The 26,651-nt window shown below is 32.1% G+C and overlaps 2 protein-coding genes across 2 annotated transcripts; both read right to left on the reverse strand.

The window, feature by feature from the left end:
• Positions 1 to 47: 47 nt before the first annotated feature.
• Positions 48 to 5,762, reverse strand: LOC109811195 (hydroxyproline O-arabinosyltransferase PLENTY). Its single transcript, XM_020374861.3, has 8 exons — positions 4,742 to 5,762; positions 3,509 to 3,576; positions 2,826 to 3,027; positions 2,575 to 2,672; positions 2,362 to 2,431; positions 2,204 to 2,275; positions 1,636 to 1,749; positions 48 to 400 (listed from the first exon to the last, which is right to left on the reverse strand). Exons 1-8 carry the CDS (start codon positions 5,129 to 5,131, stop codon positions 329 to 331), a joined length of 1,086 nt encoding a protein of 361 aa, XP_020230450.1. The 5' UTR covers positions 5,132 to 5,762; the 3' UTR covers positions 48 to 328.
• Positions 5,763 to 18,783: 13,021 nt separating this feature from the next.
• Positions 18,784 to 21,961, reverse strand: ABCG23 (ABC-2 type transporter family protein). Its single transcript, XM_020374904.3, has one exon. It carries the CDS (start codon positions 21,542 to 21,544, stop codon positions 19,589 to 19,591), a length of 1,956 nt encoding a protein of 651 aa, XP_020230493.1. The 5' UTR covers positions 21,545 to 21,961; the 3' UTR covers positions 18,784 to 19,588.
• Positions 21,962 to 26,651: the final 4,690 nt, after the last annotated feature.

Genomic DNA, 26,651 nt, shown 5'->3' on the forward strand with positions numbered 1-26,651 from the left:
TTCAAAACTTTGGGTGGTTACTTTTACATTGAACTGTAGATATAACATTCTGGCAAGAAGATGTTTCAATCGATTGCCCTCTGACAAAAATCTGTTGGAAAAAAGTTGACTGACCAACTGTAAATGTTTTTATATATGTTTCAATAGCAACAATTGACTTGTTATAATAAAAAATGTATTTAGCGCTAGCACCAAAACATCTTTGTGTTCATTACAGTTCTTCTCTGGGTTAAAGTAATCTATTTTCCCATGTAATCAGTATAGTTGTTTCTCGTCTAGTAACCACTAGCATGAGGGGCCTAAAACCTTGTAGTTTATTTTTTTTTCCTCAGCTTCTATTTAATGAATCCCATTTAGGTATGTTAGCAGTAGCCTCATTGATCATCTTTACAAGCTGCACCTGCAAATAGTCATCGAAGTATCTATTAGCTCCTAAAATTAGCAACCACAAAATGACCATAGTATGAATGAAGCTTCAGTTAAAACAATTGTAATTTTATAGTTTAAAAATCTTTAGAGTAACAGCCCAAAACTCCAACAAACAAAAAATCTGACAAACACAGCCAAAGTTTGTCGTTCAATTGATTTTCTAATGCCTCAGCCATTTAGGTGTTCAATTAAAAAAAAAAACAGTTTTTTGTTGACATGAACACTTAAGCCAACACCTTTACACAACTCAGACATTTGAATCTACATCTTCATAAGGATGGACACACACTAATATTAATAGAAATTTATTCATTTCTGAGGCTTGTTATCAAAGTAAAAAATAGAAGGTTGATTTTAAAAAGGTGAATATTCCATCAATTTAGATATTTTTGTTATATTACTCATACTTCATTTCATTAGAATTTCTCTGTGTGTATGCAGTGTCTCTGTCCAATATTTTAGACATTGACAATGTTAGCGTGTCCTTGTCGTGTTTGGTGTTCATATCAAAGTTCGTGTTTTATGGATTAAAACAGAACAACCTTTGTTATCACAATGATGTGGCTCTTCTTGTTAGCTAATGTCCAGTAGTGTATTCAATGAAGAAAACCAAATCTAAAAATAAGTATTTAACGAGTCTCTCAACTAATTTTTTTTACCTATTGTCTAGCTTTAGGAATTAGCTACTTGTATTAGACCAGATATTGATAAATAAAAATTGAAGACACAGCTCCCTTCTTTCCTATAGATTGCAAAACATGACAATTTTTATGTATATTATAAAAGTTGTTTAAATCAGAGGTTGAAATACATGGTTACATGTACAGAGCTTATAAAAAAGAAATAGATACAAATACATATAACCCCAAAATCCCTTCTATATTTTTGAAGGTTTAATAGACACAAATGATAAGTAAGAACCAAGAAGAGACACTAGTCAGGGAAGACATTTTCTAAAGATTTCATAAACTGGGAGCCAAATTTTGCTAATAATGAGGTTGATCCATCAATATCTGTGATCATGGTTAAACATCCTATCACTTGTTTTTCTTATTATGTTAATAACTTTCACAAAATGAAGATCAAGAAGGTGCAAGACAATTCAAATTGTTTAAAAAGGGAAATAGCAACTCAACTCGCCAACTCCTCACCTAGCTGGGTTTGAATGATAATTTCCAAAGCAGAAAAAATTTGAAGACAACTTACCACAGTTTCAGGAACCCCGGAAGGGGGTAACGAAAGGTTTTTGGGAGGAGGACCCGTGAGATAAGATCTCTTGTTAAAACGCCATTCTCCAATCTTCCCATATGTCAGTTCCCCCTGAATGGACAAGTAATAGTAGTAAATAATTTTTGCAACAAGCAAACTTAAACATGCAAGAGTCTAATTTTGCATATGGACAGAAATGAAATCAAAGGGCATATTGATCAAGGAATATGTCTTGCTAACTTAGTTTTTTTTAGATAAATTTCTCTAGAAATAATTAAAAAAGTAGGAAGAGATGATGAAATAAGTTTTTTTATAAGTTAAAATTAGCTTTTATATATATATATATATATATATATAAACTAATTTGTAGAATTTCTTTTATTTTAACTTTTCCTAAAACCTTTTTTTTCTTTTAACTTATATATAAACTAGTTTTAACTTATAGAAAAACTTATTTTATTTTTCTTTTCTATTTATTTTCTTTATAAGTGCTTATGATGATGAGGTTTATTCAAACAGGCCTTTCCTTTAATATAGAATAGAAAGTAAGAAGAAATTAACTCACCTGTAAATTGTAGTCACATGCATAAGTATAATGGATTATAAACTTGTTTCCAACATCTAAGTCCCAAGGGGGCTGCAACATTTCAATGATGCATGTCATTGACTTAAATGTTACTTCCTTAAGAAAAGATGCAATTCCTCATTCACAAACAAACAAACCTGGACCATGAAGTTATCATGAAGAATATGCCGTACACCGTGCAAAGCTGATGCCACAGCATATGCATACCTTTTCAACAAAGGAATTAAAGCAGAAAGTTGGATCTTTCAGTACTGGCAAGTGTTAGCAACAGTTATAAACAAAAATCAATATCAAATAATCGGTAACTTATTAGAAACAAAACTCTAAAATGTTTATATAGTACTACTCACATTTCAAGTACCCATCCAAAAGTTTCATCAGTTTCTGGATCATCTTTCATTTGTAAGGAAATATTCACCCAAGTGGGAGATATTTCCTCCAGCAAGGACTGATTAAAGAAAAATCAATGCCACAATGGAAAGCTATTATGCTTTTTAATAATAATAATAATAATAATAATTATTATTATTATTATAACAGTTATAATATTAGTAATAAAATCAATCTGGCAACATGTGTAAATTAGTAGTTGAGCATTCACCTTCTGAATGATTACAGGAGAATTGCCAATGGGATCAATATCAGTAATAGGACCATTCTCCTTAGGGTAGAATTTCCTAATTATTTTTTCATGTTTATCTGGTTTTATATAGAAAAATGGATACCCTGCTGGTTGGTTTCCATAAGCCAAATTAGGTAAAGGATGTACAAATATGTGGTCAGGTTCTGCCATCAAAATATACCTGCACCATTCATAAAATGCACTGCTTAGGTTTTATTACTGGAGTGCTAGAAAACCAGAATAAAGAAACATAGATGTTTCGTCCCATTCTCAACTTTTTGTATAAAAAACTCTTAAGACGGTGGGCCTAAATGAACTCAGAGTATATAAGCGGGATGCAATTTTCATCTAATAGACCAGTTTTCTAAGGTGAAGTTAGACACAAAATCCATATTCTTAACAAAAATGGTTTTCTAAAACAACACTATTAAGCGATCATAAAAAATCTATTAAGTTTTGAAAATTGTTTCCAAGACAAGTATTCCAAAAACAAAAATAAAGAAAAAATTGGAAGATGTTTTCTCATCATCTTCCTATGTTTTCTTCAAATGTTCTTGTTCAAGTGCTTAACTGATCAACAGTTTCATCTTCTAAGAGGCACCTCTTAGTATATTTTAGAAAACAGAAGTGTTTTTCAAAACAGTAATGAAAAAAAGCCTTACTCTTCCTCAATATTTGCTTTCTCCAGCCACTGAACAAAAGCCCATGGTCTATTCATGACAACATAACCCTGATAAAAAATAAACACACAATTTTTTTAAAACGTCAATTCAATAGTAAGAAATAATAAAGAAATATCACAAATAATAAAATTGATGATAAACTTTTCAGTTGAGTTAATTGAGCCATGTATCTGAGCACTTGGTTGTTATTATAATTTGCAAAAGGATTTGTATACTCAAATGAATAGAAACATGAGTCAAGCTACTAGAGAGTAATTCAGGTATATATATCTATATCTATATCTATATCTATATATATATATATATATATTATTTAAGATCATTTAAATAACTAAGCTAATGCCATAGCCTGATGACCATGCGTCAAATATGAATCCAAACTCAGGTTGCATAAAGCATTTCATTTAGTATTGAGGCTTCTAAATTGGTGTTTTAATGTGTCAACTTGGGTGAAAAACTATATATGCTGTAGATGGTAAACATGCATAAATTGGGAAAATGCTATTTTAGTCTAACTTTACCTTAAAATATACAAGTACCGAGATAAAAGAGAGAGAGATTAAAGTTGCAAACCATTTTATGAAGGGAAAAAAACATGTAAGCGAGACACATCTCTTTTCATTATTTTAGTAAAGAAAGCAACATAACTAGAGCACTTATCAATTTGATCTCCACTTTCTTTCATTCCCTACATTTGCATGAACCACCATTGTACAAATTACAAGGCTAAATATATGTAGATTCTACCATGTTAAACACAATATATAAGGTGAAATAAATCATATAGCAGTCTTTCGTAGGTATGCTTAATAGCACTTATGTTTTGAAGCAAGAGTGTTGGAGAGAAATCAGAGTGTTCTTTTGGCTGCACATTGATCTTTTGTTATTAAGCCCATCGGGTTACCCTCTATTAAGCTGTAATCGGACCATATATAGATTTCAGTCTTACAAATTTGACGTTTAACATGTTCAATTCTCAGGATGATAAGGGTGTTGGAGCTCACAAGTTGACTAGTGGTAAAGACAAAATTGTATATAAAAGTGGGACAACCATCATCTTACAAGACGACTATGTAAGAATGAATTAAGCCAAACTCACATTCTAAGAATTTCCTATAAAATGGCAATTCACAAATTACAACAACAATAATAATAGGTTACATAGCTTAAAAGGATATGGATTCTGACAGCAGAAGCATAATTTTTGTTTACCCTATCCATGCCAGCAGGAAGTGGATCAACCACAAAAGTAGGAATCTCATCCATCAAATGATCTGGCCTTCCTGAGTGCACTATCCTGGTGAACTTTCCCATGTCTGATCCAGCCATGTCCTTTACCTTCTTATACCAGTAGTACATAATCCGGCATTGCCATTGGCTGTAAGCTGCATCAGTTGCAGTCACTGCCACATGGAATTTTGAATTGGAATTTCCATGCATCCTGATCACAGGATCAAGAAATCCAACCTCATCTGCCACCCAACTTCCACCCTTATGGGGTTTGATCATAAATACCAGATTATAAGTGACAAAGCAAAAAGCAAGAACCATAAGAAACATAAGTAGTGGCTTTGCACTTGGCTTGTTTTTCCTCACAATCATGTTTGAAATCTTTACTAATTCTGTTGTTCAAATATGAATTCTCTAAATCTCCAATACTCAACCCAATTCTACCTATAATAGCTGTTAATTAAACCCCATTCACCCCTACTAAAGCCAACAAAAATCATAGGTTCTGTTCATAAAATATACTCAGTGGAAATCACTCTTTGTTTCAAGTGTTGTCAGCTGTCACGAGTGATTTGTGCATAATAACAAATCCTAGAAACTGAAATTCATTTAAACATAAGAGCAGAAAACCATACTAGAGCTAGAATAAAATTTCACATTAGCAAATCTGATGTTCTACACAAATTTAAGGTACCCCAATTGGAGAAGCTAAAACTTTGAATCAGAAAAGGAGACAAAGAAGGAAACTTTGGAGAGAACAATTGAGAAGAATAGTACGAAGCAAAGAAATGCAGGGAAAATAAAGGTGCAATTGATAGAAAAAGACTTGTACTGCCAACAGTGGAAACATGCGACAAAAAAAGGAAATTTTGAACTTTGAAGAGTTTACTATAAGTAGCTTTGTGGACTCCAAAACTAAATACTATGAATGTAGTGAAAGAAAGTGGAATTGGCCGAGAATTAAGGGGATGGTACAATAGTGGGGTGTGCAGCCAGTGTTGAGCATGAAAGGGAATGACACCCCCAAAATAAATATATATATATATATATATATATATATATATATATATATATATATATATATATATAACATATCAAGTGAGAGAGAATTTATTATGAGAGATGAGAGGGTTAAAATGTAACCCTTAGATTAATTTCCTTTCACTTGATTAATCTTTTTTCATATATTCAAATAATAAAATGTATTGCTATAAATTCCCTATATATATATATTTTTTTTTTCATAGACATATAATTTAAGTAGTATTCTAAACAGATAATTAAGAATTAATCTAATATCAATAAAAAATCAATTTTGAAAATATCATGTCCACCTCTAGATCTTATGATCACCTGCTCAAAGACTTAGTTAAGAGACCCTCAAAAAGCTTTAAAAAAGATGAAAGGTTGCTGATTGGGTTTGACGAGTCTCAAATCCTGGTGAGAAACATTCCAATTTGTCTACATCAGAATCAAAGCAAATTATTATGAATATGCAAAAGGCATTCTCCACTTCAGCTACAAGTGGATTGCAATTGCTATTCATAGGTATGTGTACCAACGCCAAGTCCTGTAGTTGCTTTTGTTTTGTCTTTTGGCTCAACATGAAACTTTTTTGCCATGTTGTTTCTTGTCATCATTAAGTTTAAATAATCTTTACTTACTTTCTAAATTATAATTTTTCAATATAATATCCTTTAACACATTCGTTGCCCATCAATATTATTGATTCTACTTGTTTAACGAATCTTGTTTATTATTTAATAAAATTCACATGAATTCCATGTAATAACAAAGTGAGTTGCTGCTGTCAAACAAAGATTTTTTTTTAAAAAAAGGTGAGTTGCTATCTTCAAACAATAAAATGTATTGCTGTAATTCTTCGAATGATAACTATTTTACTTATCCATATCTTTATTTAGTTATTGTTCACACATAAACGGATACATGATGTGACAAGATTATAAATTTGTATTTATACAATATCTGCAATGCCTACTTAATTATTTAGTAAAAGCTTATTTCACATATTGTTTGATCTTCAGAAAATAAATAAAAACCGAAAAGTATCATAATATTAAATGATGATAGAGTATAACAGTTTAAATACTTTTTATTTCATTTTTAAATATATTAATTAGAAATATTAAAAATAAGACTAATAATAATGTTTATAATATATTATTTATATTTTAGAAACCTTTCATTTATTTTATTGTGGTTTATACAAACCATTAATTAATATCGATAAAAATAACTAATAATTTCTAGGACGCTTTTGTTAGAATTAATATACATTATATTATTACATATTATATGAAATTATAATGATAAAAATATATTAAAATAAAGGTTAGGACCAAGATCGTGCTATGTTATGTGTCCTGACTGCGTTCTTCGTACTGCATGACTTTTTTTTTTTTTTTGTATTAATATAATATTTAATAATATAATACTGAAAGATTAGTGTGTACTGTTGTAGCCTTTATACGAGAATAACAGTTGTTAAAAATTAGAAGTCGTGATCTGATTCACGACTTTTGTTTGATATTCGCATAAAACAAATTACAGTCAATAAGTAGAGTTTTTTTTTTCCTTTTCTTTTTAAATCACAATAAAGAGAGTTAACAGGTGAAATTTTAGAGTGAATTTATGTATCTTATGTTAATTTTGAGGTGTATATTTATTTGGCAAACCTATCATTAACTTTGTGGGAAAAGTATGAAAATAAGACGAATGAAAATGAAGAAAAAAAAAATTAATATTTCATTCTTTTAGTATTACTTCTACATAACACTGTATTAAAGATTTATGCATGTGATGCACAAATCTCTCAAAATATAATAGATATTTCTTGATAACACTTAAGTAATAGAATTAACAAGTTATAAAGAATATCTCCATCTCCCACATAAGGTGATAACAAAAAAAAGACAGAGAGAGATGTGTAGCAAGACCATCTTTAAAACTTTTGAAATTGTTGTATTTATAAAAAAAGAAAAAAAATATTTTTAATTAATTACCTTTTGTCTAAGTCAGGAGGATAATATGTAATCAATTCTTAAAAAATCACGTAAAAAGGATAAAAAAATTAGTTAACAAGACTAATTATAAAAAAAGTTTTGTTAATAAAAATAAATTTAATTTAAAATATTTTTTGAAACTATAATTAAATAAATAAATTATCCATTTTAAAATATCGCTCAAAATATACGGAAAAAAGTAAAAAAAAAAGTGTTTTTTTTATGCACCCATGTTTTTAATCCGTTCACATTGGGAGGAAAATTTGATTTTATAGTTAAAAAATAAAATATGCTTATCTTTACATAACTTTTTTTTTTTTTATCGTGAATATTTAATTATATAATTTATGTTTCTATATTTAACTTTATTTTATTTTATTCTTTCTTATGAACTAATGACCTATAAACACTAGTACAAAATGTGTATTTTACGTCTATTAATTTAGGGTTTTTATGTCGTAAAAAACTTCGACGTCAATGCGGAAGACGTAAATTCACGTCAGTTGTGATGGCTGACGTAAATTTACGTCGAACATTGCCAAGAATCGACGTAAAATTGTGATGACACAAATTTAATGCATTTGGAACGGTCTGTTTTACAACTAGAACGACCCGTTCTGCTTGCAGTCATTGTGTGTTAATTGTTCATCTAGAACGGCCCGTTCTAGTTATAGAACGGCCCGTTCTAGTTGTAAAACGGCCCGTTCTAGATGGAAAATTAACACACAAAGATTGCAAGCAGAACGGGCTGTTCTGGTTGCAGAACGAGTCGTTCCATATGCAAAATCAACAAATTAGCTAATGCAAGTCAGGATTTTTGAAACTAACCTCAAATGCGCGCCCAATGCAAGTCAGGATGCTAGTCAGAAACTCAGGATGCTAGTGAGAAATGTGCAGAAGAAACTCTTTTACTCTCTTGTTTACAAATAGCGGGCGTGGGAAGAGAGAAGTAAAAGGTGTGTGTGGGGTTGAACCTTTTTAGCTTTGGCATAAAGAAGCCCTAGTGAGATCTTATACAAGTCTTCATCAAAGGGTTTTGATGTTGGCCTTGGCAGTGAAATCCACATCACAGATCCAATTCTTCAACTTTGTTTCTTTTTCACGCTGGTCAAGCACCTTTGCCTGCAATGTCAAAAACACAAAGCATATACAAACCTTTTTTACGTCGGACTTAATAGGAATCCGATGTAAAATGTAAAATTTACGTCGGACACAAGATACATCTGACGTAGATTTTAAATTTTACGTCGGACCCCTATTAAGTCCGACGTAAAAGAGTTCACAAAAATTGCAAAAATGCCACTGCCTCTTTTTTATGTCGATTTTCTGTATGTCCGACAACAAAGAGATGACGTAAAAGACTGATTTTCCACTAGTGAAAACCCTCTCACTTTTAGACTTTCTATTTGTTTTTCATTATTTTCGTTTTTTAAACCACACATATATCATATATGTAATACCAATGCCTTTAGCTTGCTGAAACCTGTTTGGTGGTTAGAAACTGTTCATATACACATGACTTATATTAGTCCTGTGCTTAATACTTTAAGAAGGGTTCACTTAAGTATTTTTAGCCTAAATAAAGAAAAAATATTTATTAAAATAAATTATTTTGATCAATATATCAAGGTTGAGAGAGTTGTCGCAACTACGTGCAACATCTCCTTTAGGAGACAAAAATAATGAACAAATCATCTTAGGGTGAGACGTGTTCAGAACTTATAATGTGTTTTGGCGTCATCACAAGTACAATTGTCTTTAAGACATCGCAAGTATAGACGTCATCCATGCAGCTGGCCATAGGTGTGTTAGTCCCTTTTTTACTAAATTGATTGTTAGAAAAATAATTCAAATTTTAAATAAATTGAGTGAGGAAAAATTTAAGGAGTTATTTTAAGAATTTATAATCTTTAAAATATTATATAAATTTATATTTTTTTAAAATATTTTTTAGAGATTGGTTTCCTATTTTTTAATTAAGAGAATTATATGATTCATATTTTGTATTATAATTTTGATGTATATAGCCAAGAAATAAAACTTGCATGTGTTTCATTTAAAATCTTTGAATGTGTAACTGATTTTATTGTGTGAGGAGTTTTTCCCATCAATGACATCAAAACTATGGTAGGGAACAAAAAAGTTTGAGATACCATTATTTGATGGTAAGACAAATTTTATGATTTGTCAGTGTACCATTCAAGATATTTTAGTGCAACAAGGTCTTGAAAAAAGCTTTGGAAGATGAAAAGCCAAATACTACCAATGAAAGAGAATGGAGTCAAATCCAAAAGAAGGTCATGAGCACAATTTGGTTAGCTCTTACTCTCGAGATCAAGTGCAACATGTTTAAAAAGATAACATCAAAAGCCTTGTGGGAGAAGCTTGAGAGCATTTATGCTCTCTAAGTCGTTAACCAATTGTCTATGTTTGAAGATGGAGTTATATCAACTCAAATTAGAGATGAGAGGAAATCTTCATGATTACATTAATCATTTCAACCAGCTAGTATGTTAATTGCTAAATGTAAATGATTTTTTTTTATGAAGATCAATCAGTGTTGTTGTTGGCTTCACTACTAAAGTTTTATAAATCTTTGGTTTAAATGTTGCTTGTTGGAAAATTTTCGTTGAAGTTATATGAAATGACATCCCCTCTAAGAGAAAATGAGAGAATGATGAAAAATGAGAATATTGATACTAAAGGTCATGCATAAGTTGTGCAACATTCTGAGCAAGGGAGAATTAATTCATGGAGACAAGATGGGTGTAGAGGAAGATTAAATTTTTAATCATGTTTAGAACAAAATATAAGTAACATGTAATGTTTACTATTGTGAAAAGAAAGGTCACAAACAATCAATATGTAAAGAAATGAGAGACGACCCTTTCAAAATTGAGAATTATGAGGGAAAATGATGACAACTCCCAAGCTAATACAACCAAAAACCTTGTCGCGATCTCGGTTGCGAACCTTCATGATGATAAATATGTCAATTTGACAATTATTGAGGAAGTTGTTAAATCAAAATAGGTAATTGCTTCTACTGCCTCAAAATATATTTGTAGGGACCAAAAGATGTTTCACACTTTAAAAACTAATGACAATTTTGGTCAATTCAATTTAGGAAATGGTGAAAAAATAAAGTTTAAAGGTATTGGGACTTGAGAATGAAACTTACGACGTTGTCATCCAAACTTTTGAAAATGTGATATATGTACCTTTTGTTACATCCAATATAATTTCATTGGGAGAGCTGACATCACAATACTACACGTATGTTGATTCAAAATGTGGATGCAAAATGTATAAGAGGAGATGTTTGTTATTGCAAGGACAAAAAAAATAGGAAAAAGCTTTGCTACTTAAAAGGGCAAGTTTTGAGAAGATAAATGTTTTGATCAATTATTTATTTAAAAAATTTAATTAAAGGAGAATTTGTTGGAAAAATAATTCAAATTTCAAATAAATAGAGTGAGTGGAAATTTAAAGAGTTATTTTAGGAATTTTTAATCTTTAGGATATTATTTAGATTTATAGATTTTTATATATTTTAATATTTTTTAGAGATTTGTTTACTATTTTTTTTAATTAGGAGAATTATATGATTCAAATTTTGTATTACAATTTTTGTTCTATATATAAAGAGTTAAGAAATAAAATATGTTTGTGTTCCATTTAAGATTTTTGAATGTGTGGATAATCTTATTATTCAAGGAGGGATTTTTTCCATCATTGACGGGCATAAATCGTCATTGATAGTGATGCCTTCTATGCATGTGTGAAGCGTGTCCGAGATATTTTCTCTAAGCAGGCATGAGCATCTCTAAAATGTTGAATGTTGAATGGATGAGTTTTTGAATGTGAAAAGGGAGTGAGTGATTTTTGAATGTGGGAAGGGAGCTTCTATTATAAATAATTAGAGTGGAAGAGTGAAAGGGATATGGAAGAAAAGTGAGTATTTTTCATTTTGGTTTTAGTGTTGGATTTTTTTTATTTTGTTGAAGAGTTGTAATTTTGATTGGTTAGTATTTTTTTTATTTGCTATATATATTTATATTAAATTTAAAAATTTGTAATTTTTTTTAGGTATATTGTGCTATAACATAATTGGTAGCTCAAAACATTTGTTCTTTTTGAAAGAAAATGATGTTGGTTTTGCAATTTATTTATTAAATTTGGTCATTTATATAGTTTATATAGTTTTTTTATTTCTTGTTAATGCTATGGATAGAATCTTTTAGAAATTAGTTTAACATTGATCTTTATAATAATTAAGAAGTAAAAGCCATATGTGTAGGAAAAAAAATACAACAATCAATCATAGTAGAAAATAAGTTAAATATTTACATAAAACATGTTAGCCATTAATACAAAAAAAATACCCCTTGGAGAACAAACACTAAACTAATAATTATGTCTTTTTTCGTAATGTGAGTGTCGTGCAACTTTACATTCACATTAGCACCCAATGTACCAATTAATGAGTCTTGAAATTAAAGTTTCAAATATTAAATACCGACATTTCATATTTTTCTCTAACAAATAGACAATTATGTTAATTCATAGGGACATTTAATGGAAGCAACACTGTACTCAACGTAATAGTATAATCTCTAAAGCCATTTGGAACACTAGATACTCTCAAAATTATGGTCAATACAATTTAAATGGGTGGTTTTCAACAATCCCATATTCAACGAAACTTAATCAATATCAATCACATAATATCAATTACAAAGCTAGAAACTTTTTACTTAAGCATCAAACATAAATTTTATCCGATTATTAGGTTGAAACTAACCTCGTGATTTAATATAATGAATAATATAATGTTACAATATCATATTGGATATCATATTTGTTGCTCGATCAATATTTATAAAGAATTATTGGTTTGGGACAGATTCAAAGTGTAGATTTCTCATAACAGTTTGGACCATATTAGCTGGTCTAGGAATCAGAGGGGTAGAGCAAGAGTTGGAGCTACAACATCGAAGGAATGGATGACTGTTGCTGGTTAAATAATTAAAGAGTGGTTAAACAATTAAAGTGAAGAGCACAAAGATACATGTCTTCAAAAGAAGTTTGATGATCAAGAAGAGAATGAAGATGATGAAAAATCACCTTCAAAAGAGAAGTTCAAGACAAATGCTAAAGTGGTCTCACTCAAGAAGAATTGCAACAAAAATCACAATAAGAAGAAACTGATAAAAAAAAAGAAGAGATTTTGAAACTCAAATTTAAATTAGGTGATAAAGATATTCAGTCAACAAGAGTGTTGGGAATATGCCTAAATATCTTTAGGAGAATAAATTAGTTTTTGGTAAGAATATTTTATTATATTTCAAATATTTAGATTTAATGTGTTTTGATTATTTTAGGATTTGTTTCCTGATTTTTAGAATAGGATAATATCAATATTTGATTTTGTATAACTAATTTTCTCTATAAATAGAGACCTCATAAATAAAATTAGATTATGCTCCTCTGATAAAAAAAATTCTTATAAAATATTCTCTTAGACAAATATTATAAAATAACCTTATCATTATTTTTATTTTAGAGATTCGATTCATGTGAAAATAATATTAATTATTATGTTTGGTAAAAAATTTAGGTATCCTTTATGAGTAGTAATCTTATTTCTGATAGTAACAACCAAATCAAAGTTGTGTTTTCTAATGATTTTCAAATAGTAATAAAAAGTGTGTTTGAAAGAGTGATGGGTTCCTTCTCCATGAAATGATGTAGAGATGAAGGAGAGGAAGCCTTGCCCTTGATCTAGGTTCAACAAGGTGGACAAAAGGAGGATATATGGTGAATGAAAGGAAGTTGGCGTGAAATGATGGTGTTTAGGCGGAAGCACTTAGGGTGGAGGTGTTTGGGTGCTCAAAGTTGGCTCACTCCAAGGTAGGTGGAGGCCACTCTAGGTTTCCTACTCTCCAAGGGTGGAGATAGGAGGAGGCTAGCCGAAACTATCCTAGGGACTAAGGATGGATTTTGAGGCACAAAAGGCTCACTCAATATCATATAATCCAAAGTATTTACAAGTGGTGGGGGGTGGGGTATTTATAGGAGAAGTTGCATTTAGGGTTGCATTTAGGGTGTGCATGGCCGAAAATGTCAAGGCAAATGCACTCCAAATGCAATGCCAAATTAACCCTAGATGCAACTTGGTGGCCAAGTTTGGAATCTATGGGATTAGATTGGCTATTTCTAGGTGCATGATAAGTCCATGCAACCTTTGCCCTCCATTGGGCCTAAGCCTTTCTAATCACCAAAAATAGGTCCAAACTCACCAAACTAGGCGTCACCTCCTATGTAATACCCTAGCCCAAATTAAAAAACCCTAATCATCTAAAGCACCCCATAATACAAGGGTAAAATAGGAAATACAAAGAAAATAAATCCTATGACTAAAATACCCCAAAATACAAGGGTAAAATTGGAATAAACCAAATAAATCCTACACTACTCAAAATTAGTCATAGCATTGGACCATGTGATGGGTTTCACATGAAGTACCATGGATGGTCCTCCATCATACCCTCCTTCTTGAGAAGGATTTGACCACAAATCTTCAAGCTTTTCCATTCCATTGATCCTTCAAAAGAAGTGAAACCACAATTAGGGGAGTAAAATATTAAAACCTAACTATGCAATCCTTAAGTACATAATTTGTTGAATGAAGGTGCTTAGGGCAAAAGGGAAGAGCCAAGGAGGCATCACCATTTAAAATTTATTGACCCATGCAATTCATTCACCAAATCATCTAACTTAGGATTGGGTGCCTTTTATTCAATGATGGCTTTCTAAAAAGGTGCTCATCCTCCATTGCCATCTTTCTTTGGCACCAAAAGAAGGAGGATGGCACAAGGGTTAAGGTTCACTTGAACCTAGCCCTTTTTCTTCAAAGGAAAAATTCTTTTTTTCTTTTCTTTTCTTTTTGTTTTTGTTTTTACTTTTCTCTTCATCATCTTTCTTAGCCTTTAGCTTGAGTTGGTCCTCATTCACTTGAGAGGGTGATAGAGGACACTACACAAACTTCTTACCTAAGTGTTGGAAACTTATTTTATTGGTGAGGCCATCATGGATTAGGTGCTTGTCAAATTGTCATGGCCTCCCAAGCAAGACATGACTAACCTCTAATGGCACTATGTCACACAAAACTTCTTCTTGATATTTGTCAATAGAGATTGGTATGCTTGCTTGTTGGTTGACTACAACACCTCTTTCTTCATTGATCCATTGCATTTTGTAAGGTTTAGGATGAGGTTTTGTAGTTAAGGCTAGCTTATCAACCAATCTAGTACTACAACAATTAGAAGTAGACCCACTATCGACAATGAGAGAACAAGTACTTTCTAAGACCTTGCATTTTGTTTGAAACAAGTTCTCTCGTTGTGATTGGCCAATTTCACTAGATTGATTGTTAAGGAGCCTTCTAACCAACAATAGGTCTCCTTCACAAGGTAAGATTTCTTCCTCGGAATCTATGGCTTCTTCTTCACTAGAGGAAGATGAAGTAGCTTCATCAAGGCTACTATAGTGATCTTGGGCTTTTAAAACCATGGTTTTCTTTGTAGGACATTGAGAAGCAATATGTCCTCTTCCAAGACACTTAAAGCACTTGATTTCACTTGACTTAGACTCTTTGGAAGGTGCTTTAAAAGATGAATTTTCTTTTTCTTTTTCTTTTTCTTTTTCTTCTTTGGGATAAGGTAGGGAAGAGTGGCCCTCCTTCTTAAAACTCTTGGAATAAGAGGGAGTGGAGTCTTTTCGAAAAGGTTTTCTTGTAAGTTGATGCTCCACTCTTGAGCAAAGTTGAACAAGTTCATTCAAATCCCTATAAGGTAGAAGTTCAACTTTGTCTCTTATCTCAAGATTAAGACCACTTTGAAATCTAGAGATTGTGGTCCTCTCTTCCTCCCTAATCCCAGCCCTCATCATGAGTAACTCCATAGATTGCCTATATTCTTCCACACTAGAGGACCCTTGTTTTAATCTTTGAAGCTTATCCATAAGCTCTCGGTCATAGTATGGAGGAATATGCCTCCTTCTTAAGGCACTACGGAGCTCATTCCAATATTGAATTGGAGGCTCATGGTTTATTCTTTTTTCTTTTTCTAAGGAGGTCCACCAATACATAGCATGCCCTTGGAAGCTAAGGGTTGCTAAAGAAACCTTTCTATCCTCACTTATTCCATGGCAAGAGAAAAGTTGCTCCACTTTCATTTCCCAATCTAGATAAGTTTCAACATTATCTTTGCCATGAAATGAGGGAAGATTGATGTTGGGTTCCCTATTGGAAGACTCCCTATTTCTATGATGCCTTGGGGGTCTTTGATAGTAACCATCATTGTGATGGCTACTAATGAAGGTATCACTTAGAGGTTGGGTGTGATGCCCTTCCTCCTCATGATCACTTGCATACATATGCCCCTTACCTCTTGAGGGTTGAGGAGAAGTGACTTTTGGTCTTGAACCACTAGCCTCTCCTCCCACAACTAATCTTTCTAGCAATCTTTTTATTTCATCATTATTCTTTTCCAACTCTTTTTCTTTTCTTCTTAATTCTTCCTCTCTTTTTATATTTTCCTCTTCTTTTTTTCTTAGGTACTCTTTCAATTCCCTAAGTTCATCCCTAACACTAGACCTAGTACTACGAGAATTATGACCATGGACACTAGAATGATCACTCATCTTTGATCAAGAAAAGGTTTTCACAAATTGTTTTCAAAAAGGGATTGAAAATGGTTTTCACAAAGAGTGAGTGATAAAAGGTTTTCACAAAAAGGTTTTCAAGGTGCAAGATAGGTAGGAAAGGCCTAAGTGCACAAAGTGAACTTTCAAGGGGAGGTGGACTACAAGGAATCACTTAATAACCAAGCCCTATCAAGTAAAAATCACTAAGCCTTTTCTACTTTTTCTTACAAAAACGAATTGGCACAATCAAAGGTGAGTGTGTGCACGTTACCCCTAGTAGGCAAAACAAGCCTTCTAAACGTAATTGCACAAAGATAAAGTCCTAAGCAATTATACTACTAAAAGCTTTAAAGCATGCAAAAGGAAAGCACTTAAAACATGTTCTAGTCGAGGTCCTAGGTGAAGGTTTTCAAATCACCTTCAACTACACGTACTAAAACCAAGTTGAAGAGGTTTAGAAATGGCCAAATTACAAACCAAAATAAAGAAGCTAAGGCCAAAAAAACACAAAGAGGCCGAGAGAGAAAAATTAAGCAAAAATCAAGTAAAACAAAGATTCAAGTCTTCAAACTCCTCCAAATTAAGATTCAAGTCTTCAAACTCCTCCAAATGGGTTCCTTCACAATGAACAAACGTGTTAGACCTCTCCAAGTGTTTGTTCACTCCTTTATGTGTGGTGTAAGTCCCTCCAAAGGCTAGGCTTGGATTCGGTTCACCCCTCCACTCAAATCCACCAAAGGTGTGAAAAATGACTAGAGTGGGTTTTGACCTACAAAGAAATTAAAACCAACCCAAAGCAAGAGTCCAAGAAATAAAAACTGAAAAGCACAATTAAGAAAGGCTAAACTCAAAGAGAATTTAAGATGACAAAACAAAAGAGGCCAAGAAAGACAAGCAAAAAATTAAGACTCAATCAAAGAAAGGAAGCACACAAAGAGTAATCCTAGAAAGGCACTAGAATTAGGTTAGTGTTTAGTCCACTTGATTAAGTTCTTTTTGTGTTTCGGTCCAGCCAAAGGAAAGTCCCAAAAATAAGGTCAAATTGTCATAAGTCCAACTCCCAAATGCATAGGTATTTGTCCAAGTCCACAAGTCTAGCAACAAGTCCTTTTTGGTCCAAGAATTTTTTTTGTTCTAGTCCTTTTCTTTCTTTTCACGGCAATTTTTCTTTTATATGTCTTGGGTCCGAAATTTTTTGTTAAATTAAGCCCAAATGTTGCTTAGGTTTTGCACTTGTGGATGGTCAAAAATTAGGTTAAACTTTAGGAGAAGAGAGGATGACAAGTGGCGTTTCTTAGTGGTTCCTTAAGGAATATTTTTAGTGGAAAAGGTTTGTACTAGTTGGTACAAGTTGTTGGCACATTTTTTTTTTTATAGCCACCTCTTAGATTCTTTTAGGGTTCCTTTAAGCATACAAAATTAACCAAAACAAGTGGAATGCAAGGGAAAGAGTGGGCAACAAGTTATATGTATGTGCAAGGAATCATTTCACACATGGAAACTCAAAATTACAAGGAACATGCTAGGACTATTTAGCATGCATGAATGACCTCTAAAAAGCTTCTAAATGTCACGCCCACTATCATGCAATATGGCATATATTTTGTTCATGTGTTTCATGCAAAGTGTTTGGCACATACATGGAATTTATGTAGACAAAATATAGGAAATAGTAATGACAAAACTTAGGTGGATTCAAAAATCAAAAAGCATGTTTATGGCATTTTCATATGAGACTCAAGAAAAATGAAAAGCATGGCAACCCTAAAAAAAACATGGAAACCTAAAATTGCAAGGAAGGCTCACAAAGAACAAGGTGTGAACCCCAAAGCTATTCGGCCACACAAAGAAAACAAGAAGAAGGAAAGTGACCGAAAGCAAAAGACTCAAAGGAGACACAAAAAGATTAGATGTTACCCTTGTAGAACCTTGGCTCTTGATACCACTTGATGGGTTCCTTCTCCATGAAATGATGTAGAGATGAAGGAGAGGAAGCCTTGCCCTTGATCTAGGTTCAACAAGGTGGACAAAAGGAGGATATATGGTGAATGAAAGGAAGTTGGCGTGAAATGATGGTGTTTGGGAGGAAGCACTTAGGGTGGAGGTGTTTGGGTGCTCAAAGTTGGCTCACTCCAAGGTAGGTGGAGGCCACTCTAGGTTTCCTACTCTCCAAGGGTGGAGATAGGAGGAGGCTAGCCGAAACTATCCTAGGGACTAAGGATGGATTTTGAGGCACAAAAGGCTCACTCAATATCATATAATCCAAAGTATTTACAAGTGGTGGGGGGTGGGGTATTTATAGGAGAAGTTGCATTTAGGGTTGCATTTAGGGTGTGCATGGCCGAAAATGCCAAGGCAAATGCACTCCAAATGCAATGCCAAATTAACCCTAGATGCAACTTGGTGGCCAAGTTTGGAATCTATGGGATTAGATTGGCTATTTCTAGGTGCATGATAAGTCCATGCAACCTTTGCCCTCCATTGGGCCTAAGCCTTTCTAATCACCAAAAATAGGTCCAAACTCACCAAACTAGGCGTCACCTCCTATGTAATACCCTAGCCCAAATTAAAAAACCCTAATCATCTAAAGCACCCCATAATACAAGGGTAAAATAGGAAATACAAAGAAAATAAATCCTATGACTAAAATACCCCAAAATACAAGGGTAAAATTGGAATAAACCAAATAAATCCTACACTACTCAAAATTAGTCATAGCATTGGACCATGTGATGGGTTTCACATGAAGTACCATGGATGGTCCTCCATCAAAGAGCGTATTAGAGGGTAAGTTAATACATAGCATTTTCCTATACAATATAAGATTTGAAACAAGTTGGTATCCTTTTTTCATTCATATATACTTACAATACATTTGTAGCATAAAATTTCATATCATGTACTAATAACGCATGAAGCAAGTTTGATGCATAAAAAGGTAGTGATTGGTCTCGAGTACAAGGCTTATTATTTCATACTTGTACTATGGGACTGGGAACAAGTCTCTTCTCTATGTGAACTCTAATAAACTAGCTATCTTTGAAACCTATGTTTTGTTTTCAAGTAATGACAAATGATATAGCTTTGGAACTCGTTATTATATTGTTGTCTTGGAAGCCTTTCGTGCAAGTATTATCCAACAAAGCACACGATACAAGACAAAGAATCCTAGCATTATTCCCACATTCATCCACCTGTTATCCCTTTCAAGTCCTCTACTCTTCAACACATCAAACCCAGTAATCAAACACTGTGACCCCTCCATTTGATGTGAGAAGCACTCATTTCTAACATTCCAGTACTCATTTGTGAGGAGTGCATCCAAAGGGTACCTATAGAGAGACACATAGTACATGAAAAGCCAATACTTTGGGATGCTCTCCTTTGGGATGAAGTATCCAGAGAAGAGGAAGAAGGCTCCAAGCACTGTGCAAATGAGTGAGTTCCCTGAAATGAAATCAGGAGAGACTGCACTTAAGAAGAGCACTAGAGAACTTGCCATGAGCACAATGAGCCACACCACAAAAGTGAAGAAGGTGAAGGCAGAAAGGGAAGGATTGAGTCCTACAAGCCAATACACAGGAACAGCAAAAAGTATAGATACCACAAACAAGAAAGGAAGGAAGACAAAAGTGTTGGCTATCATGTAAGAGGAAATCCTATAGGCTCCCCTTGAGGCTTCTTTCATCAGAACGCTCCTCTCTTGAAGGTATATTGGAAGTGCTTCAACTGTAGAAGAGAGGAGAAAACTAAGGCTAAATGCAAATAGACCTAACCTTTCTGCAACTCCTCCTTCATCTCTTCTTACCTTAACGTATACACTTCCTAGCCCGAAGCCACCAACTAGTGCTTGCATTGTTCTAGCCAAGAAAAGCTGCTTTGTTCTATAGATGATCTTCCAAAATCTTGAGCACAGAAACAATATCTCTATCAAGTTTGTATAACAAAGACTGCCAAGACTTTCCTTGTTACAATGTGTTTGGACTCCACAGTTTTCTTCCTCTGGCCACATGAGGTTTGGAAATGACTCCTTTTCCTCAATGGTGCATGTGTCATATTTGGAGCTGGAATCTTCCAACCCGCGTATGATTTCCATGGAGAATTCTAACGCATTCAGTTGTTTAGGAATTTGAAATCCCAATTTAGTTATGGTTTCCTCTAGCAGTTCTAGGCTACCATTGTGAACAACTGAACCATGTGAGAGGATCAAGAACTTGGAAATATACTGCAATATTCTATAGCTTGGTTGGTGGATTGAAAGAACCACTGTCCTTTTCTTTGCTTTAACAATTGACGACAGAAGCTCTATGACTTGCAAAGCTGAAGTGCTGTCTAGACCTGATGTTGGCTCATCTAGGAGCAAAATCGGAGGATTGTGAATCATATCAACTCCAATAGACACCCTTTTCCTCTCTCCACCTGATATCCCTCTATTCTCTTCATCCCCCACAAAACTATCTGCAACATGAAAAAGGCCTAGCTCTTGCAACAAGCTTTCTACCCTCAACTCTCTATCCTTTGGTGCCATTTCCTTTAGCCTAAACTTGGCACTAAACAACAAAGTTTCTTTCACAGTTAGCATAGGAAGCAAATTGTCCTCTTGTGCCACAAAGCCACATATCTTTCTCAACTGAGCTGGACTAGTCATAGGCTGATCATTGATTGAGATGCTTTTAGGATCAAAATCTTCATTTTTTACCCTTCCGGCGATGATTCGCAGAAGGGTAGACTTTCCTGTGCCACTAGGACCAACAACAGAAACAATCTCAGAACTTCTGGCAACAAAAGAGACTGACTTTAGTATATTTACAGGCTTTGGTTTTTGAGTCAGGTGACTAAAGGGAAAGGAAGTGGCCTTATGAGGGTGCAAAGTGTAGGAAAGATTTCTCACTGAAAGTTTGCATGCAGTTTTGTGTTGATGTAGTGATGGTGGTGGTGAATGGTTGAAAGATGAAGAAGGACTAGACTCTTCAGGAGAATTAGATGTTGAAAACAGTATCACAGAGTCATCTTCAGTGCTAGATAGCCTAGGTGGCTTCAAGCAGTCTGCCATTGTGTTAAATTGGTTATTCTGTGGAAGAAAAGTGATATTGAGAAGTCTACATTTTATGGGAGAATGTTCTAGTTGAGAACAAATGGAAGTTGCAACAACCAAGTTGACGGTTATGCAATTGTAGGTGCTGACATGTTTGGTGGAGGTAGGTTATCTGTGATATTTAACTCATCAAGTGAAGCCTTTGGACAATTTTTACATGCATTCCTACGACATTATTTCATTAACTTATTAACCAATTTCCTTGATAGATTTACAAACACTCATCACCAGGTTTGAAATTCTACCAAATCTGACAACTTTGAACAGAGAAAACAAAATGAAAAGTTATGCAAACATGAATGTTATAATCGGTAATTGATTTATTGATATGTATAAAACTAGTTTGATTTGGACATCTAGTTGGTTTTATTAGGTGATGCTGTTGTAGAAGATCATGTTTATAGGGACAAATTTTTGGACCAAGTGCAAGGTTCTAGAACTTCTGAGAGCTATTGAGTAATATCATTAATTTCATTATCAACATATAAAGAACAAGGAATTATAAACTTCAAAGATATCTTTTTTAAGGCAGAAACATAACTAATTAGAAGCGCAAAATATACAACAAAGTTCAGTGTTGAAACTTTGAGTTTCGAACTAAGAGCAACTCTATTTGTCTCATGAAACAACTCAAGTTCCGGTTTCTTGTTATTGGAGGACTCTGACGTGGCAACATGAGTTATTTGAAAAAGAGAGAGTTGCTTCCTTAAGCAACCATTCCTTACCAGATTTCAAGCAGATCTTATTAAACATATTTGGGAACGTTTCGGAAATAATAATTATGAAAATTAATTTCGTATAATGTCTATGTATTTACTATTATTTTATTTATTTTTAATATCTACTTATTATGTATTTTTTCTCGTAACTTATTTTCTTTCATTGTAGTGCAATTATCCTTTTTAATAAAAATTTAAAATTGATTCATAAATGATTAGAAAAAAAATTATAGAAGTTAAATTTCTTAAAGTTTCTTTTCATTGGAGTAAATTTGAGTTTGAGTCGTTTAATACTGATATGACACACTGGGGACCACTTTTTTTATTTTTTAATGGATGAAACAACTTAAATGAGTTGCTTCTATTGGAGATGCACTAATATTGCTCAAGCGTTGCGCCTGAAAATGAGCCTCAGTAAATGGATAAATTTAATTTTTTTTAAGAGCGTTGTGACAGAATATTTTTTTTTAAAAATTAAGTATTTTGTATAATTTAAGTTTTTTTTTTCAAACACGTTAGGCTCGTGCCTTAGTGCTTTACCTTAGGTCAATTTTAGGTGTCAATTCTAGCATAATTGATCTCAAGTTTGGCCCCATGCGTTAATCAACTTGGGTTTGCTTACATCATGTGGCCCATTTGGTTAACAGTTAGAACCTCTCATCCACTTTCCTACCCCTAGTTAGAAAGAAAAATATTAAAGTCTACTGTTTAGGGTTGATATATGTTGGTAAAGCATCTCTCCCAATATTGATAAACAAATTATGAGAATAGCCATGTAATTTTATGGCTTGATATTTCTTTTTCCTTTTCTCCAATCGGTACTAAGAAAAGGCTATTTCTAAACTGCTTTTTAAAGTTAGTATAAGAAATAATATTTAATAACTGTATATTTTTTTATATAATCATGATATTGATACAAAGTATTTATTATTAAAAATAATAATAATATCTAGGAGTATTTTTATTTAATATAGTTTATTCGAAATTCAAAGTTACGATTCAGATCTTGAATAATTTGATTAAGGGACACAAATTACCGACTAATGTTAATTTTAATAACTATATATTGTCAAATATAAGTATTTGGTAAAATCATATCAATTGCAATGGCAAGGTCAATTTCTCACCAATTTTTAGAACACTGTGTATTATCTGTGTATAAAGCATAATTATGAAAATAGATCAAACTAGTATGACTGAGAAGTGGTCATCAACTAGTTCAATTAGTCTAGGAAACTATTTTGCATTGAACCAATCAAAAATCAGTAGAATCGATCTATAACTAATAAAAATCCGATCAAATCGATTTGAATCGGTCCAATTAATATTTTTTTAAAATTTAATTTAATTTTTTAAAATAAAACTAGCATCTAATAAAAAAATTATAAATTAGAATAGCCTATTTTTAATGTTTATCTCGTGAATATAATTTAATAATTTATATTAATTTACAATTTTTAAATTTATTTTTTTATAGTTTATATTATATTAATTTAATATTTTTTTATTCTAAATATAAACTTGTTATTATTAATGAACATATTTATATTTTATTAAAATTTAAACTTAAATATTATATTATATACAGTTTGGAATTTTATGTATATATTAAATGTTAAGAATCTAATAATAACCTTTTACTTTTATTTTTAGAGTTAAAAAATTGTAATATTATATTTATTTTTTATATTAATAATAATAATAATTATTATTATTTAATAATATTAGTTTGATTATTGATGAAATTATTGAATTTTGAACCAATCAGAACGATTCAATTTTGAAAATATTGATATAAAGAAACCTTGCCATATTTTTTTAATATAAATATATGACATATCGAAAAGAAAGAAGAAAAAAAAGAAAAAAAAAATGTAAATTTTAAGATACAGTAGGTCCTGTTTGGAGAAACGACTCAAAGAAGCCTCTAGCTCTAAAGTAGATGCTAAAAAGTTAAGTTTGAAAAAATATATATTAAAAAAAGATAAAACTTAAGATGATGCAGAGAGAGGAAAATAATGAGTTAATTCCCACACTTAGCATTTACAAAATATCAAATGCTAGATAAAAAGTTAAGTTTGAAAAATTACTAATATGCAGATTGATAAAATAGGTAGTATGATCAGATCAGGTATAGCTCTTCAATATGTGAAAGATAAAACCTTTCCCACCGGATTCTTACTTTGGATCTGATATCTGCATACCATGTTGCTTGAAGAATTCTCTAAAACCATAAGCTCTAACATCGTAGTTGAACTGCAAGTGCATAAGTAAATTGAAATCGGATTCAACATTTCACAGATGGAAGTGAACATTTTTGTCAAGCAAGGCTTGTACAAAAAAATGTTGATACTTTTTTCCATTGATCGATAAGGGAAAATGTGCACAGAAAATGTGGCCAAAATCTAAGAAAATAATAATAACCACAGGCAACAAAATACAAAGGGAACACTGATAAGGGATGAATTCTGCTGTGTCTGATTTTGTGATTCTATCTAATGAGACATCACGCTCAGAGGTAAAATGAATAACCTTTGATAGTCCAAGATCCTTTGGGTAACCAGTATAGTACCTAATGTTATAACAAAAATTCCTAGAAAACTAACACCTTAAATAATACAGAAAATCAGATGAGCCAAACTTGTTCCAAAAATAATGCATTAAGGAATTGTGTCATGAGCCTATAATAACACAGCTATTGTTGGAATTATGCAAACCAGGCTACCATAGTAATTTCCTACTGTACTTCATTATTAATATACACAGATTTGAAATTAGCTTCCACAGATTTATGGGCATGATTGAATTTGTTTAAATCAAATTGCTATAATTATCTTATACTATCAATATGACTAACAAAATTCTGCAATTTCTAGAAAATTGACTGCTCTGGTCGTTAAGCATCATTAGCATGAATTCATACTTACAAGTTGAACGGAGATGATTGATCATTCAATTGACAAAATGTTGGATCTTCCATTACACAAAGTAAATTCAACAGGATAAACTATCCGGTTCCAGCAACATAAAAACATGTTACATCTAAGTGTAGATTTCATTAATCTCATGTACCTTCTTATCTACAATCACAGATAATAACTAACTAAAATATTGGTTAAAATTTCAGAGTTATAGATATACCACTAGCTCAGGTAACCAATTAAGCACACAAAATTTCTGAAAATGCACTATCAACCTCACTAAAACTTTTCTTGCTTAATTTCTTCTATGATCATAACGTCTTATATACAAGCATTTTATCAAACACCTAGTGAGCTTTGCAAGATCATAGGATGAAGTAGTGAATTTTATTTTATTTTTATTTTTATTTTTTTGAATGTGATGAGTTGCAAACTGCAAATGGAGCAAACCACTAGGGTTAGCCTAGTGGTTGGGTGGGGAAGGGTTGGGGTAGTTAGAAGCATGAGAACCTAAGTTCAATCCTCATCGCGACCATCTTTGTAATGTTTCTTATCTTTACCAAAAAATTAAATTATAGATGGAGTCAGCAAGTTTATGATGAAAAATGAGATTTCTAAAAAAAATACACATTTTCCTAAGGAGTGAAAAGTAATCCCATGTTGAGATACAAACAAGTCTGACATCAATATTTGACAGGTCTTTTGGGTAATGACTAAAAGCAAAACCATGAGGAGGGATTGGAGTAGTTATAAGCATGAGGACCTATATTCAATCCTCATGGCGACTATCTTTGTAGTATTTTCTATCTTTACAAAAAAAAAAAAAACTGCAGTTGGAGTCAGCAAGTCTTGTTGAGCCAGGAATGTAAATGTTTGGGCCGCCCATGAACAAAAATATAGCAACACATCTAAATTTAACTTAAGTACTAAATTTGAAATTTCAATTTATATAACAAATGAATTTCAATTTTTGTTAAAACTTTGTACAAACATTATTTTACTATTATAATTGATTATTAAGAATTAAAATTAATTCTTTATAATTATTTTCCTACTTTTAATAATTTTCTGATATTTTTAATTCAGAAATTCATATTAAACTCATTTTAACTTGATAAATATCCAAATTTTTATGAAAAATTTATTTTTAATTTTTAACGATAAAAATAAACCAAGAACATCCTCTTTTTGCTGTGTTTAGATGTCAAACCACTACTAATTTTGCTCCGTAAATAACAAAGGACATTTTGGTTATTTTATCTACAAATTTCAGAAGATTTCTAAAATATATTTTAACATATTTGATATGATTCTAAGCTATAAATAAAATTTTAAATTCATTTGAATCTTTTCATCGATTAAAAATTTGATTTACCAATTTTACTCTTTTTATTTATTATTAATTTTTATGAGAAGTAAAGATAT

Source organism: Cajanus cajan, chromosome 2, assembly GCF_000230855.2.
Source record: "Cajanus cajan strain Asha chromosome 2, NIPB_CcT2T_4, whole genome shotgun sequence".
In the NCBI taxonomy this organism is placed as follows: Eukaryota; Viridiplantae; Streptophyta; class Magnoliopsida; order Fabales; family Fabaceae; genus Cajanus; species Cajanus cajan.

Coding starts and splice junctions, on each gene's coding strand:
- LOC109811195 (XM_020374861.3), bottom strand. CDS start 5,131: ATGATTGTGAGGAAAAACAAGCCAAGTGCAAAGCCACTACTTATGTTT. Junction 3,577..4,741: donor TTCCTGCTGGCATGGATAGG/GTAAACAAAAAT, acceptor ATTTTTTATCAG/GGTTATGTTGTCATGAATAG. Junction 1,750..2,203: donor CATGTGACTACAATTTACAG/GTGAGTTAATTT, acceptor TTGTCCATTCAG/GGGGAACTGACATATGGGAA.
- ABCG23 (XM_020374904.3), bottom strand. CDS start 21,544: ATGGCAGACTGCTTGAAGCCACCTAGGCTATCTAGCACTGAAGATGAC.